Genomic DNA, 14,975 nt, shown 5'->3' on the forward strand with positions numbered 1-14,975 from the left:
GCGGGCATCACACTTGCAGCCTCCCAACCGCAGGTGCGGTTATGACAGCAACAATAAACTTCAGCTACCAAACTCAGCTTAAATAACCACCCGAAATCACCCTAAGGCCCCGAAGACCTCAACCAAAAGCACGAACAAGTTATATACCACTATCCAAACTTATACCAATCTTCAAAACACCTCAAACAACATCGAATCAACCAAATAACATCGGATTCAAGCCTAAGGTTCCAAAAATCTTCCAAATTTTGCTTTTGATCAAAAAGTCTATCAAACCACGTCCGAATGACTTGAAATTTTGCACACAAATCCCAAATGACACAAAGGACTACTGCAACTCCCAGAATTCCATTCCGACCCCTATAAAAAAATCTCACCTATCAACCGAAAACACCAAAAATCCAATTTCGTTAATTCAAGCCTAAATCTACTCCGGGCCTCCAAAACTCATTCTGATCACGCTCCTAAGTCCCAAATTATCTCCCAAAGCTATCCGAATCATCGGAATTCACATCCGAGCCCTTTTTCACATAAGTCAACATTCGATTAACTTTTTCAACTTAAGCTTACTCAAAAGAAATTAAGTGTCTCAAACCTTTCCGAGCCCGAACCAATCAACCCGATAATATACAATACAGCTGAACAAGACAATAAGAAGCATAAATGGGGAAAACAGAGTGGTAACTCATGAAACGAGCGGCCGGATCATTACACCAAATTTACACCAATACATTATGTCCAAAACGATTTGAACTATATATGCAGATAGTGTAAGAAATTTTTGCATTGTCAATATTGTCTAACATGTGATAACAAGTTAATTACTTCCTCTGTTTCATATTATATGAGGTAGTTTGACTCGGCACGAAGTTTAAGAAAAAAAAAGACTTTTGAAACTTGTGGTCTTAAAAACTTAAGGGGTAAAAAGTTTGTGGGGCCATGGCATTTGTGGGGCTATAAAAACTTCTCATTAAGAGTAAATGGGTAAAATGAAAGAGTTTAAAGTTGAATTATTTCCAAATTTAAAAATGTGTCATTTGTTTTGGAACAGACTAAAAAGGAAAGTACTTCATTTAATATGTATTGGAGGGAGTATCTTTTTTAGCAGGTTATCAAGTAATGCTTATTGTAAATATTTTTATGATTACCTTACATATCGTTTCATAATGTACTATATCGTATTGTATTATATTGTACTGTATTATTTGATGAATATAATGTTTGGATGAATTGTATCGTTTGTCGTCATTTTATAATGTCATGCACTAGCAATATGAAGAATAAACTTACAATTTTACAAAGAAAAAATATGATACGAGGTAAAATTATTATATAAAAAAGTAATGCAAAAGATAAAATAGAATTATTTAATAATAATGACGGGCAAGATGAGAGAAAAAGACAAGGTAACGATACGATCACACCAAATCGGTCGTTAAATAAAGTGGCACTTTTTATCGTTATATAGCGACGAATTTAACAATATGACACAATAAAATTTAATTAACAATCAAATCAAATATTGTATTTAAAATAACACACTAGGTAACAACCATCCACACAAGTTGTTAACGATAAGTGATATGATTGTATAAATATTTTATAATGTGAGTGTATAAAATATTTATGTGACATGGGAAGTATGGCAGTTTCCCAAAAGGCCAAAACTATAATACATCAAAGTGAGAGATTCTTCCTTTGCCTCCGTTTCGATCATTTTAATTTGATAATAAAACAAGAAAAGTCAAATGTCTGTCTTATTCTTAATCCTTTCCCTAATCACCAGTTCTGCACAGCTTGGTATAGGAAAAAAACATGGAGAGAAGCTAATAATATCTTCTTCAGTTAGTAAACATTGGATAAATAGATAAATATGTGTATGTATATGTAGATAGATAAGTGTAATATTAATATAGATTTTTTTATTAGTGACCTGCAATGTAAAAAGGAGAAATTACCCTGTATAATCGCTCTCAAAATATTAGCTGTAAAAGAATATATTTTTGTATATTTTTTGTATATATATATATATATATATATATATATATATATATATATATTCTGTATGTTATATACAAAAGTTATACAAATTTTATATACTTTTTCATCTATTATATCTATAGTTTCTTACGTGGGCTAAAAGTGATAATACCCCAGGTAAAAACGGGTGAAATTCAAAAATAGCCAGATTTACAAGTGGTAATTGAAAAATAGCCAGAGTTTCAAAAATAATCGAAATTTTGTCACTTTTCATGTAAAGATAAATCTGAACGGAAACATTGTTCAAAATTCAAAAAATATTCCAGCATAATATATTGGACTTCCAGCATAATATATTGGAGTTCCAGCATAATATACTGATCTAATATAATATGCTGGAAGTTCATACACATGTGCTCCAATCTCCAATATATTATGCTGGAACTTTTCGTGTGTTGAAATTCCAACATAATCTGTTGGAAGTTCATACACAAGTGCACCAATCTCCAATATATTATGCTGGAACTTTCTGTGTTGTAGGAAAATAATAATTATTTTTCAATAACTTTGCAAACGCTGGCTATTTCTCAATGACCTATTCGAAAACTAGCTAGCCCGTGTTATTTTCAAAACTCTAAAAATAAGTTGGCTTTATCAGCATGTTGTAGAGTATCATGGCAAATGTTCCATGGGCTTAAGAGCAAAATGGGCCCAAAAGTTTCACTGAGAAAATTTGCCAAAATAAAAGAAGGGAATGACATGCATATCACCCAAAAGCTTTATTGCCATATTTTTTTTGGTTCAAAATTAGGCTTATCAATTTTAAAATAGAATAAACAATTATAAGAAAAAGAAACTAACTTATATCATGATATAAAATTTCTTTTACATACATTGACAATATAAAATTTTCTTGTATATTTTGACTGATACACTGATAAATATTTATTTTCTTATATCATAACCAAAGACTATCGTTTTATTTGTACTTGTATAATATTGGTGTGAGATGGATTTGAGTAGAGTAATATGTGTATTTCTCATACAGCCCACCCCAATTTTTTTAGTACTTAAGGCCTAGTTATTGTTGTTATTGTATTAGTGTATTTTGACTTATTATAAAAATTGCTTCCTATTTTTTAATGTTAAAAATTAATGTTCCTATAAAAAATTACTTCTAAATGGTAATGGCATTTTAATTGAACCGACTTATACTCCAAAATTACTATGAAAATGTTTCCATTTTTGTTCCTTCTTTTACTTAAAAAAGAAAAAAAGAAAAAAAAAAATTGAAAGTAGAATAGCAGCGTATGATTCAATAGCCTGGTCAACTCAAATTCCTTCTGCAACAAGCTTCATCACACAGTCAGTAATAAATCCATCACTTATAAATACTTGATAACTGATTTTAATCGATCACAAGCCACCAATTCAATGGGCAAACACAAAAAAACTCCCAAACAACAACAACCCAGTGTAATTCTATGAGTGGGGTCTGGGGAGGGTAGGATGTACGCAGCTTTACCCCTACTCTGGAAGGGCAGAAAGACTGCTTCCGATAGATCCTTGGCTAAAGAGGATGGAAGAAGTACTGATAGCAGTAATAGCAAGACAATATATTCAAAAAACTAAATCGAAGATAACAATAGATAATATGAAAGAGGTACCGATAACAAGTAATAGCACGACAATATATTTAGAAAACTAAATCCAAGATAGCAATAGAGAATATGATAAAAGTACTGCTAGAAAACTAAGGAAGTACTTATGGCAAGTAATAATAGAACAAGATATGCGATAATAACAAACTAAGGATAAAAGGGGATACCATACTAATACTAATACTATCGAACTAATGAAGACAAAGGGAAACACATGACTACCTACTAACCTTCTTCCCTAATTTTCAACCCCAACACCCTTCTATCCAGAGTCATGTCCTCAGTTAGCTCAAGGTGCGTCATGTCCCGCTTGATCACCTCTCCCCAAGACTTTTTTGGCCTACCTCTACGGTTCTACCCCTGCTCTTACCTCTTAAGGACAACCTCTCACACCTCCTGACTAGGGCATCTGTGCTTCTCCTTTTAACATGACCGAACCATCTCAGTTTTGCCTCTCGCATCTTTTCCTTCACAGGGGCCACTCCCACCTTGTCCCGAATAACTTCATTCCTAATTTTATCCAACCTAGTATGCCCACACATCTATCTCAACATCCTCATTTCAGCTACTTTCATTTGCTGGATATGAGAGTTCTTAACTGGCCAATACTCTGCCACATACAACATAGTAGTCTAACTACTATATTGTACAACTTACCCTTAAGTCTCAATGGCATATTCTTATCGCATAAGACACCGGAAGCGAACCTCTACTTCATCCACCCTACTCCGATATGATGTGTAACATCCTCAGCTATTTCCCCATCATTCTGAATTATAGACCCCAGATACTTGAACTCTCTATCCTAGGAATGACTTGCGTATCAAGCCTCACATCCCCATCCGCTTCTTGGGTAACACCGCTAAACTTGCACTCCAGATTTTCTGTCTTGGTCCTGCTCAAGACCTCCAGCCTTTCGTTAATACCACCTCGTATCTCATCAATCAGGATTATGTCATCCGCAAATAACAAGCACCAAGACACCTCCTCTTGAATGTGTTGTGTCAATGCGTCCATTGCCATAGAAAACAAAAACGGGCTAAGTGTTGATCCTTGATGCAACCCCTTCTCACCCGGAAAGTATTTAGAGGCTCCTCCTACTGTCCTAGCCCGAGTCTTAGCTCCATCATACATGTCCTAGATTTCTCTAATATACGCTAATGCACTCCCTTTAGCCTCCAAACATCTCCATAGAACCTCAATGGAGACTATGTCATAAGCTTTCTCTAGGTCGATGAACACCATATACAAGTCCTTCTTCATCATCCTATACTGCTCCACCAATCTACTCACAATGTGAATGGCTTCAGTAGTTGATTGACCCGGCATGATACCAAACTGGTTATCGGAAATAGACACACTCCTCCTCATCCACCCTTCTATCACCTTCTCCCACACTTTCATCGTGTGGCTTAACAGCTTGATACCCCTATAGTTGTTACAGTTTTGGATATCCTCCTTATTCTTGCACAACGGAATCATCGTACTCCGCCTCCACTCTTCAAGCGTCTTCTTCATCATAAAAATAACGTTAAACAAACTAGAGAGTCATTCCAAGCCCGCCTTACCTACGCTATTCCAATATTCCACAAGGATCTCGCCTGGCTGGCCTGATCGCTCTACCCCTACTTGTTATGAATTTTAGAAAATATACAAGCAGCAAGAAGGTTGAAAAATAAGATTGAAAAACTGTCTCTGAAATTTTATTAATCATAGGACTTTAAATAGCCAAATAAATAAATTAGTAGACTCCTCCTACAACTAAATTACTAAACTCTTACTATAACTAAAATTCTGTATCTTCTTGCAGACTCCTCCTAAAACTAAACAACTAATTATTCTAGAAAACAGTAGCAGTAATAGATGCAAAATCCAACAGTCCTCCTTGCTTCTGTTGCTGCAGTCTAAAGAAGGCCATCCTCAATCCCTTCTTCTGCTATTAGTGCTTGTGCATGAGCATCTTTGAACTTGCACACTTTTGTAATATGACGTTTTTGTTTGCAATTTTCATATAATGCATCACGTCTCCACCAACAAAAATTTTCTAAGTGAGTTTTATTTTTGCAATATTTGCAATAAAGATAATCGACTTTTTCTTTTTGGTGTTTCGCATAAAAAATACCCTCAGTAACTTTATCTTGTCTGAAGGCCCTTCTTTGCTCTTGTGCTTGAAGAGTACTTATTAATTCTGCAATAAAGATGGTGGAGAGATCTTTAGACTCTTCCAGAGAGGAAATTTTTTATTCAAATCTCTCAGGAATTGTTACAAGAATTTTTTCAACTATCCTGTCATCTTTGAAATCCTTGCCAAGCAACCTGATTTTATTGACAATATACTTAGCGATGGTCTCATCATCTTGCATTCTAAGAGATTCAAAATCTCTTTTCAAATTTAAAATCTGATTTTGTCTGCCTCGTTCACTTCCTTGTTACTCATGTTTGAGTGTTTCTCAAGCTTCTTTTGTTGTCTTACATGTAATGATTTTAGAGATGATTGAATCTGCAACTGAATTTTGAATTATAGTTTTGACTTTGTATTTTTTGGTTTTCTCATCTAAATGAGCTTTGATTTGGGCAAGGGTAGGATTTGTAGGAAGTGGTTGTATAAGTCTGTCTTCCATTACAACTTCCCATAGATCATAAGCTTCAAGATAAGATTTCATCTTCACTGACCAAATCTAATAGTTTTCCCCAGTGAAAGTTTGTGGGGTATTCAAAGAGAGTCCGATGCTTGCCATTGTTAAAAATTTGGTTAAAAATCGGTAAGGGTAAAAATGTGTATGGTTTAAAAGTGGTTGAAATTGGTTGTTTTTCAGCGAATTCAGAGATCCGTCAAGATCAATCAATGAAGGCTCTGATACCATTGTTATGGATTTTAGAAAATATACAAGAAGCAAGAAGGTGAAAAAAAGGATTGAAAAATTGTCTTTGAAATTTTATTAATTATAGGGCTTTAAATAACCAAATAAATAAAGTAGTAGACTCCTCCTACAACTAAATTACTAAACTCTTACTATAATTAAAATTTTGAATCTTCTAGCAGACTACTCCTAGAACTAAACAACTAATTATTCTAGAAAACAGTAGCAGTAACAGATGCAAAATCCAATACTACTCATCCGGCGCATAGCCCCTACAACCTCCCCCACTCGTATCCGTCTTCATCTACAGTACCCAAAATATTGATGTCGCTCCGGGTACTCTAATTCACCCAACACAAAAAACTCCCAAAAAAATCTCCCGCCAATACCTTTTGTTACAAATTTGGAAAAATCAAGTGGTTTCAAAGCTCATAATAACTCTGTGCACGAAAAGGATCTTTGTGAATGCAAGGTATGTGGAACTAAGTTTAGATTTGCAAAGGAACTCGAAAAACATGAAAAAGAAGAAGATCATTAATTATAAGAAGGATAATTAGATTAGTGTAACCATTGTAGTTAGATTTTAGCTACGTAGAGTAACTTTTTCTTCTCTTTTTTTTCGCGAATAGTTAGAGTTGAGAATGAAGATAAGGCCGACGAATGAGGAAGCTTTCGGTGTTTTCAATTCAAGTTTTCTAAATATATGTGTCATCACAACAAAATGCAGTAAAACTGGAGCATTTGCTGCTGATTTTGATCGAAAATTGATTAGAGAAAGAGATCTCTGTTTACTGAACTCAATTTTCCAAAAAATATCTGTAAATACAATGGAATGCCGTGAAATCGGAGCGTTTTCTGCTGATGTTGATATGAAATTCACACATGAAGATCCTTCTGATGCCTACTATGAGATTTTCACGACTCCGTCCGTAAGCAACTTCTCGATGATATTAGAGTCAGTTCTATCTTCATTCAACGGATCAAAATTCTCTGTGCACTTCAATTTTGGAAAGTTTTTACACTTGGAAAAATACAATTCTGCTGAAATTGTAAGTTCTAGATGTCCTTCATCCTGAAAATTTGAATATTAGCAGTGTACTGTATTCATTTTGCAAGTTCTCAAACAGAGATGTTCTGATAATTTTTTGTCGCTTACTCTGAGGTTCTATAGGGAAGTTTCACTTTAGTTCTCACCACATATACTCTGGCTACAAGCAAGTCAACTGAGAAATCGATCATACATTCAATTCTATCATCATTCTATAGCTTCGATTCTGGAAAGTTTTCACACATGGAAGATCATAGTTCGGCTGAAGTTGCAAGTTCTACATGTGCTTCGTCCTTGTTATTTGAATGTTATCAACATGTTCATTTTCTTACTACTATTTGCGTGGATCTGTTTTAGCTTTTAAGCTTTCAATTGCTGTGTAATTATGTTACAAACGTGCTATAACATTTTTGCTTTCCTATTGGCTTAAATTTTGAAGTTGTGGTTGCAAGAAGAAAAGGATCTAGATAGTTATTGGATAAGGGTGGTTAACTGACCACCCTTTGCCGAAAAATTGTACTGTGTATATAGGTTAATATTACGTTTTAGAGGTATATAACATATATTGAACACCCTTTGCCGGAATTTTTTTTACTTCTTTTAAATTTGAACACCCTTGAAAAAATTCCTAGCTTCGTCACTGATTGGATGATAAGGAGAAGGTAAGTTTATCTGCACAAAAACACTGAGGCTTACTGCTCTGCCATAGTTTACGACAATCTCATTGTTCAGATTTCAGAAGCGCCTATACAGAATTTTCTAGATCGTACAGGTTAGTTGGTTACAATCTGGAATATATTTGGTGATGTATGCACGTGGCTAGTAGCGTTAATGCTTCGCAGCTTGAATTGATCAGCCTTAGTAGCATGTGAGTTACTTTTCTCTACTCTTAAGGAATGGATATCAGTTGTACAGTCGCTTCCTAAACTTATTTTATCCTTGCATCAACTTTCACCTCATCAGTTAGGATTAGACTTTTCATTTGATCCTGGTTCTAGTTTGTTTATCACATTTCTTGGCTCTTCAACATATAGTTCAGCCATGGTTGTGGATGATTTCAAGGAGATCGTTAGGATATTAAAGCGTGATGTTGATTCCACCTCCAATGATCAATGTATTTTGACTCATTTCCCATTTGACCCCGGAGCGATCTGTTCATTGTAACCCCCCGTGGATGCCTCCACCTTCCTCAATTACGACCTGGGACATCTGCAAACACTTTTTCACTTGTGAAGCTTTACACATTTCAGCTTCAGAGCATGGTCCTACATTCAGAAGTTGGCTTGTAATGTACGTTTAGTTTCTTCACAATTTATAGATGGAGATCGCATTATAAAAATCATTCTAGAGGGGTTGAACGAGGTGGTTTCCATAATCTCCAGTCCTGGCCTGCGTTTGGCCTTTAATGCATGTCCAGCTGCTTTTGTGGCTAGTGCTCTTGGTGCTCTTGATCGTGCTCTAGCAAGCAAATCATTCTCCAGATACTAGTTCAGAGGATAATAGAGCTTGAAGTAGCTGAAAATTAAATGGGATTAGAAGCCTCGACTGCAAAAGTAAACGAGTTGCTATACTTGGGTACATGCTTGAACTTTTTCCATCTGTAAGAATTACCATAAAAAGGGAAGTTAATGAGTTGAATGTGAACATCTCACAGTCAAGAGAATCCCAGCTACCACAAAAAAGAAAGGAAAATCTGTGACACAGAAGAAATTAGGACATTTTCCTCTATATTAGTACTGCAGAAATAATTTTAAGTAACCAACTTACATGTGTAGAATGGTGAGCAATCAGATACAACACATATTATGACTCGAGCATCCAAAATATGAGCTTCACCCCTATTATTTTGGCCAATAATATGGACCACCAAGAAAGTCTCTGAATGCATCAATAGCATCCAGGAGTAGTCCTTAAGTTACATATATCAGCAGTATGTCCCAAAAGGTAGTGAACAACATCGAGCGATGAAATATACAACAAAAAAAGATGAAGAACCATTAGAATTCAATACTTCCGTCCAAAAACATTTTGACAACAATTGCGGATAACTTAACAGGGAAAGTATAACAATATATTCTAGGTGCTTAACACAAGAATTCACTAATTTCACCAGTTAACCAAGAGGATGAACAAGTCAGTATGATGGTATTTTCATTGTACCTATATTTATGGCACTCCTAGCAGAACTTTGTTGAGTCTAGTCTGGAGTTGTCACATATATAAGTAAAATGAAAAAAGCTGGAATTAAGATAAATACGACATGTATAAAGTTCCACCACTTTGAGTAGTAGAATTGTATGTTTCTTTCTAAACCAGTGTGAAGCTCTGGATTGACTCCTCAAGGTTACTGAACGTCATACATATTGGTAATATACAAAACCAGCTCTGTTATATATTGTAATTGCTCTATTGAGAGTAAAAAAGATGTGTTCCAGTCCAGAAACCAGCCAGGCCCTCTTGAACAAGCCATCTCAAAACTATTTACTCCATCTGTTTATATTGATCAATAGTTGTAACTCAATAAATTAAGCTTTAGTCCACAAAAAAGCATACTCTCGAAACGTGTCTAGAAAGAAATGCTTTATAAAATAATAGTAAAGGGTTTTTATTAATTCTGTACCAACAACGAACTAGAAATCAAAACAAAGAAGTAGCTACTCAACCAAAGCAAAACTAAAGTAAACTAAAGAACTTGTAGATGGCAAAAACAGCGCAACCTAAGCCTACAACACCGCTCAAACTAAAATAGGAGTAATCACTTGAAGATCCATAGTGGTGGACTGAATTTGTGGTAAGATTCACCAGTGTAATGGGGCTCAATGATTCCATCAAGCAAGTTATATATGCCCATATCCTTCCCACCGCCTCGTTCAATATTGAAGTAGCTCTGCCAACAATCATCTGTGAAATAGATACAATTCCCCTTGCATCCCTCTATTTGAGAGGCTTTTTCAACAGCCAGAGTAGCACTAGAGCCAAGGAATAGTGCCCTATTCCCCAAGTCCACAACCTCTTCATAACTCTCCCTATTCACATCAATCTTGTACACATGAAACTCTTCAACTCCATAACTCCCATCGTCGTCTAGAAAAGCCCCGTCTCGTGTGATCACTAGCAGTTCACGCAACGAATGCACCATGTATAACTGTGTCCCGCTAGTTAAGCTAGGAGGTATCCCTTTGACAACTGTTGCGACAGTTGGATATTCTTCGGGGCCTCTGAAGTCGAAGATAATAATGTTGCCCATAAAATCAACACCGCAGAACTGCCCATCATACCAAGTAATATCAGAATATGCACGTCTAGGTGTCTCCACCAGTAGTAAAGGACTTCTGTCCTGGTCTCCAGAAAGCAAAACACCGAGGATGTCCTTGAATTAGGGCCAAAACATAGTCCGATGTTGTAAAAGGATTCGAAATATCACTGCTTTTTCCACATAATACCTACAAAAACCACGTTCCCATTCATAATCAAAACCCTCCAACATGTCCATATCTGGGAGGTTAATTACAGAACGTGAGAAAAGATGAAACAGATTCATCTTTCTTTGTTCATCAGCCATGAAAATCCAACCTGGAAATCCCACTCCCAAACACCGCTTTTCCACTAGTTCTGGAAAACTCATGATACGAGTAACATCCTTTGACATGTCGAAAAACTCACGACTTTCTTCATTCCCTTCCTTCTCTGCGAGCATCAACCATGGAACTGCTGGAACTTCCTCCCTCATATTACCTATGATTTTGATGAAATATTCAAGAGACCAAATTAATTTAACTATTTACAATAAAGAATCTAAAGGGTCGTTTTTATAAGGAGTAGTCAAAAATCCGTTCCCATAAGGTTGGGAAATCCTAGTTTGTTTAAACCTCGGTGTAGTTCCTCAGTCAAATTATTAAATCCATCGTAACAAATTATTTAGTATTATACTTAGTTACCAATTTTAACAATGGAAAATAACGGTTTTTAGTCCCTGAGTAACCTTGTTCCAATTTTGGTTCCTGTGGTATTGGACATAGTAATTTATTTAACCTTCAACTGGACAATGTAATACCTTGTTTGGCCAAGATTCTAAAATCAACTTATTTTAAGAAGTGTTTTTCTTCTCAAAGGTATTTTTGGTGAGAAATAGTTTGCTCTTGGTTAATTAATTTGAAAAGCACTTCTGAACAATAATTAGTATTTGGTCAAGCTTTTATAAAATGCTTCTAAGTTCTAACTATATTTTTCACAAAAACGTTTTCGGGCAGAAACTACTTTTTCTTACTTCTCCAGAATTACTTCTGCTTCTACTCAAAAACACATTTTTTAATTCTAAAAGTTTGACCAAACACTTCAACTTTTGGCTTTGGAGAAGCTTAACCAAATAAGCTATAATAATTACCAATTTTATCAATGGGGAACTAACGGTTTTTTGTCCCTAAGTTATTACTCCCTCCGTTCCAATTTATGTGAACATGTTTGATTGGGCACGAAATTTAAGAGATTTCTGGAATTTATGGTCCTAAGGGGCCCATAGCATTTGTGTAGTTATAAAAGCTTCTCATTAAGGGTAGAATTGTAAGTTTAAGCTAAATTGTTTCCAAATTAGAACGAGGTCATTTTTTTTTAACAGACCAAAAAGGAAATAAGTTCACGTAAACTGAAACGGAGGGAGTAACTTTTTCCAATTTTGGATTGGACACCTTCAACTAGACAATGTAAGTCCAACCGTTGACAAAAACATGGGAGAAATTCAAAAATAACCAGATTTATAACTGGTCGCTCAAAAATAGCCCAGTTTCAAAAGTAATCGAATTTAGCCATTTTTCATGTAAAGATAAATCTGAGCGAAAACACTGTTCAAAACTCGAAAAATACGCCAGTATATTATACTGGAGTTCCAGCATAAGTATGCTTGAACTCCAGCATATTATATTGGAGTTCCAAGATAAGTATGCTGGAACTCCAGCATAATATGATGGAGTTCCAGCCAGGGGCAGATGCAGTGTCGTATCTACGGGTTCAATTGAACCCATAACTTTCGACGCAGAGTAAAAATTTATATGTAAAAATTCAATAAAATTACAAAAAAGTAGACTTGAACCCATAACTTTAAAAATATAATGGGTTCAATACTAAAAACCTTAAAATTGAACCCATATGATTTAAATCTCGGATCGCCTCTGGTTCCAGCATAAGTACACTATAATTCCAGCATAATATACTGGAGTTCCAGCAAGTATAATTGTCCAGTATAATATACTGGAGTTTGGAGCACCGGTGCTCTAGTCTCCAGTATATTATACTGGAGTCAACAAAGTATACCGGTCCAACATAATATGCTGGAGTTCATACACAGGTGCATCGAACTCCAGTATATTATGCTGGACCGGTCTCTGTTGCAGCAAAATAGTGGCTATTTTTCATTGACTTCGTAAACGTTGGCTATTTTTGAATGACCAGTCCAAAAACTGACTATACCGTGCTATTTTTACCAAAAACATAGAAAGTCACTTAACAGGCTATGAACTTCTATGAAGGGTAAATCACGATACTATTTTCAGCTCCGAAACACCTAAAGACTAGTTTAAGATTCAAGTGGTGAAAATTATTACAAGGAAGAAAATTACAATAAAGAAAAATGCACCAACATCAAGTAAATGATCGTTGATGAAAATTCCTTAGGAAAAATTATTGGCTACAAGACTAGTGAATAGTGGAACATTTATTAGCATAATTGTATACTGTTGGAGAACTAGTGAGTATCTCAAAAAGGAGTGTTCCTCGTTGATTAAGAAGAGCTCATTTTCCACTTTATAAAGAATGAGAAATTGACATTTATATGTAAAAATAGCACGGACTAGCCAGTTTTTGGACTGGTCATTCAAAAATAGTCAGCGTTTGCAAAGTCATTGAAAAATAGTCACTATTTTGCTGCAACACGAAAAGTTCCAGCATAATATACTGGAGATCAGTGCACATGTGTATGAACTTCCAGCATATTATGCTGGAACTTCAACACGCGGAAAGTTCCAGTATATTATACTAGACTGGTATATTTATGCCGGAACTCCAGTATTAGTATATTATAATGGAGTATTTTTCCGAATTTTGAACAGTATTTTTGTTCAGATTTATCTTTACATGAAAAATAGCTAAATTTCAATTACTTTTAAAACTGTGACTATTTTTGAAAGACCACTTATAAATTTAAATATTTTTGAATTTCTCCCCGTTTATATGCTAGCCGGGTAAAAGATTGACACAAAAAAGAGCCCTTTCTCCTTGTTAGCACACTAACCCATATGTCTTAAAATTGGCAGCTTATAGCCAAAGCTCAATCACCCGTCATCTTCTGCCTTCTTCAATTGTCGATATGGTGTTGAACGTTTCCCCAAAAACATTGAAACCATGGCTGTGAAATCTGAAGGTTAAAAACGTGAATATAACATTGAATACATTGTTTGAGTTTGAAGAAAGACCCAAAAATACCATTGAAGCTTAGTTCAAATTTTTTCAATTTGTCTAATTATAATTTGTTTCGATTCGGTGATACTGGGTTTTATTGAAAACATCTTAAGGAGCTTGAAATTCAAGTCATGAAATTGTTTGGAGAAGATTGGAGGTAGATTTGAGCTAATTTTCATATTGAAAAATTCAAGGTTGACGATGACTTCATGTGTGCCTATTTTCCTGTACAACCCTGTGTATCAGTTTATATTCCTCTACTCCCTCCGTTTCTATTTTCCTTTTTAGTCTGTTCTAAAACAAATGACACATTTCTAAATTTGGAAATAATTCAACTTTAAACTCTTTTATTTGACCCATTTACCCAAGCTTTTATAGCCACACAAATGTCATGGTCCCACAAACTTTTTACCCCTTAAGCTTTTAAGACCACAAGTTTCAAAAGTCTTCTTATTTTTTCTTATACTCTGTGTCGAGTCAAACTACCTCATTTAATACGAAACGGATGAAGTATATATTTATTTCCTGTATACTAATTTTAGAGTACGAGCGTTACACGGGTATATCATATAAATGAATATAAATATTTTAAAAATTACAATTAAAATATATTTATGTTATAAAATTAAAATTTAAAAAAAAAATATAACTACGAGTTTGTTATAGATTCGATCTTATGAGATAAACACAGTCCAAACCGTTATATCAAATCCTTAGTCGAGCAAGCGTTATTGGAATTTAAATACTTTTTGGTAACTTTTTCCTAAAAATGTTGTGATAGATTTTTAGATAAATTATTTTTTTCTTGGAAAATGAAATGAAAGATGTTTTCTTAAAACGCAAAACAATAAAAAGCTAGGTTCTCAGGCTACTCCTACCACAAAGCACTCTCACAAACGTTTCTAAAATATACTCTTTGTTGGTACCAATCGAAATACTAACATTTCATGTTAGGTAAAATTTACTATAATTAAT

The 14,975-nt window shown here is 34.8% G+C and overlaps 1 protein-coding gene across 1 annotated transcript; it reads right to left on the bottom strand.

Annotated features, from left to right (window-relative positions):
- Positions 1-10,305: 10,305 nt before the first annotated feature.
- Positions 10,306-11,280, bottom strand: LOC104247508 (F-box protein SKIP23-like). The gene is made up of 2 exons (XM_070149810.1): positions 10,975-11,280; positions 10,306-10,887 (listed from the first exon to the last, which is right to left on the bottom strand). The coding sequence occupies exons 1-2, from the start codon at positions 11,278-11,280 to the stop codon at positions 10,306-10,308; spliced, it is 888 nt and encodes a 295-aa protein (XP_070005911.1).
- Positions 11,281-14,975: the final 3,695 nt, after the last annotated feature.

This window comes from Nicotiana sylvestris, chromosome 6 (genome assembly GCF_000393655.2).
Source record: "Nicotiana sylvestris chromosome 6, ASM39365v2, whole genome shotgun sequence".
NCBI lineage: Eukaryota > Viridiplantae > Streptophyta > Magnoliopsida > Solanales > Solanaceae > Nicotiana > Nicotiana sylvestris.

Bases quoted from the DNA above. Each gene is read 5' to 3' on its own strand.
- LOC104247508 (XM_070149810.1), bottom strand. From the start codon at position 11,280: ATGAGGGAGGAAGTTCCAGCAGTTCCATGGTTGATGCTCGCAGAGAAG. The intron at 10,888-10,974 runs GTGATATTTCGA...TCTGGAGACCAG, and splicing joins GGTATTATGTGGAAAAAGCA to GACAGAAGTCCTTTACTACT.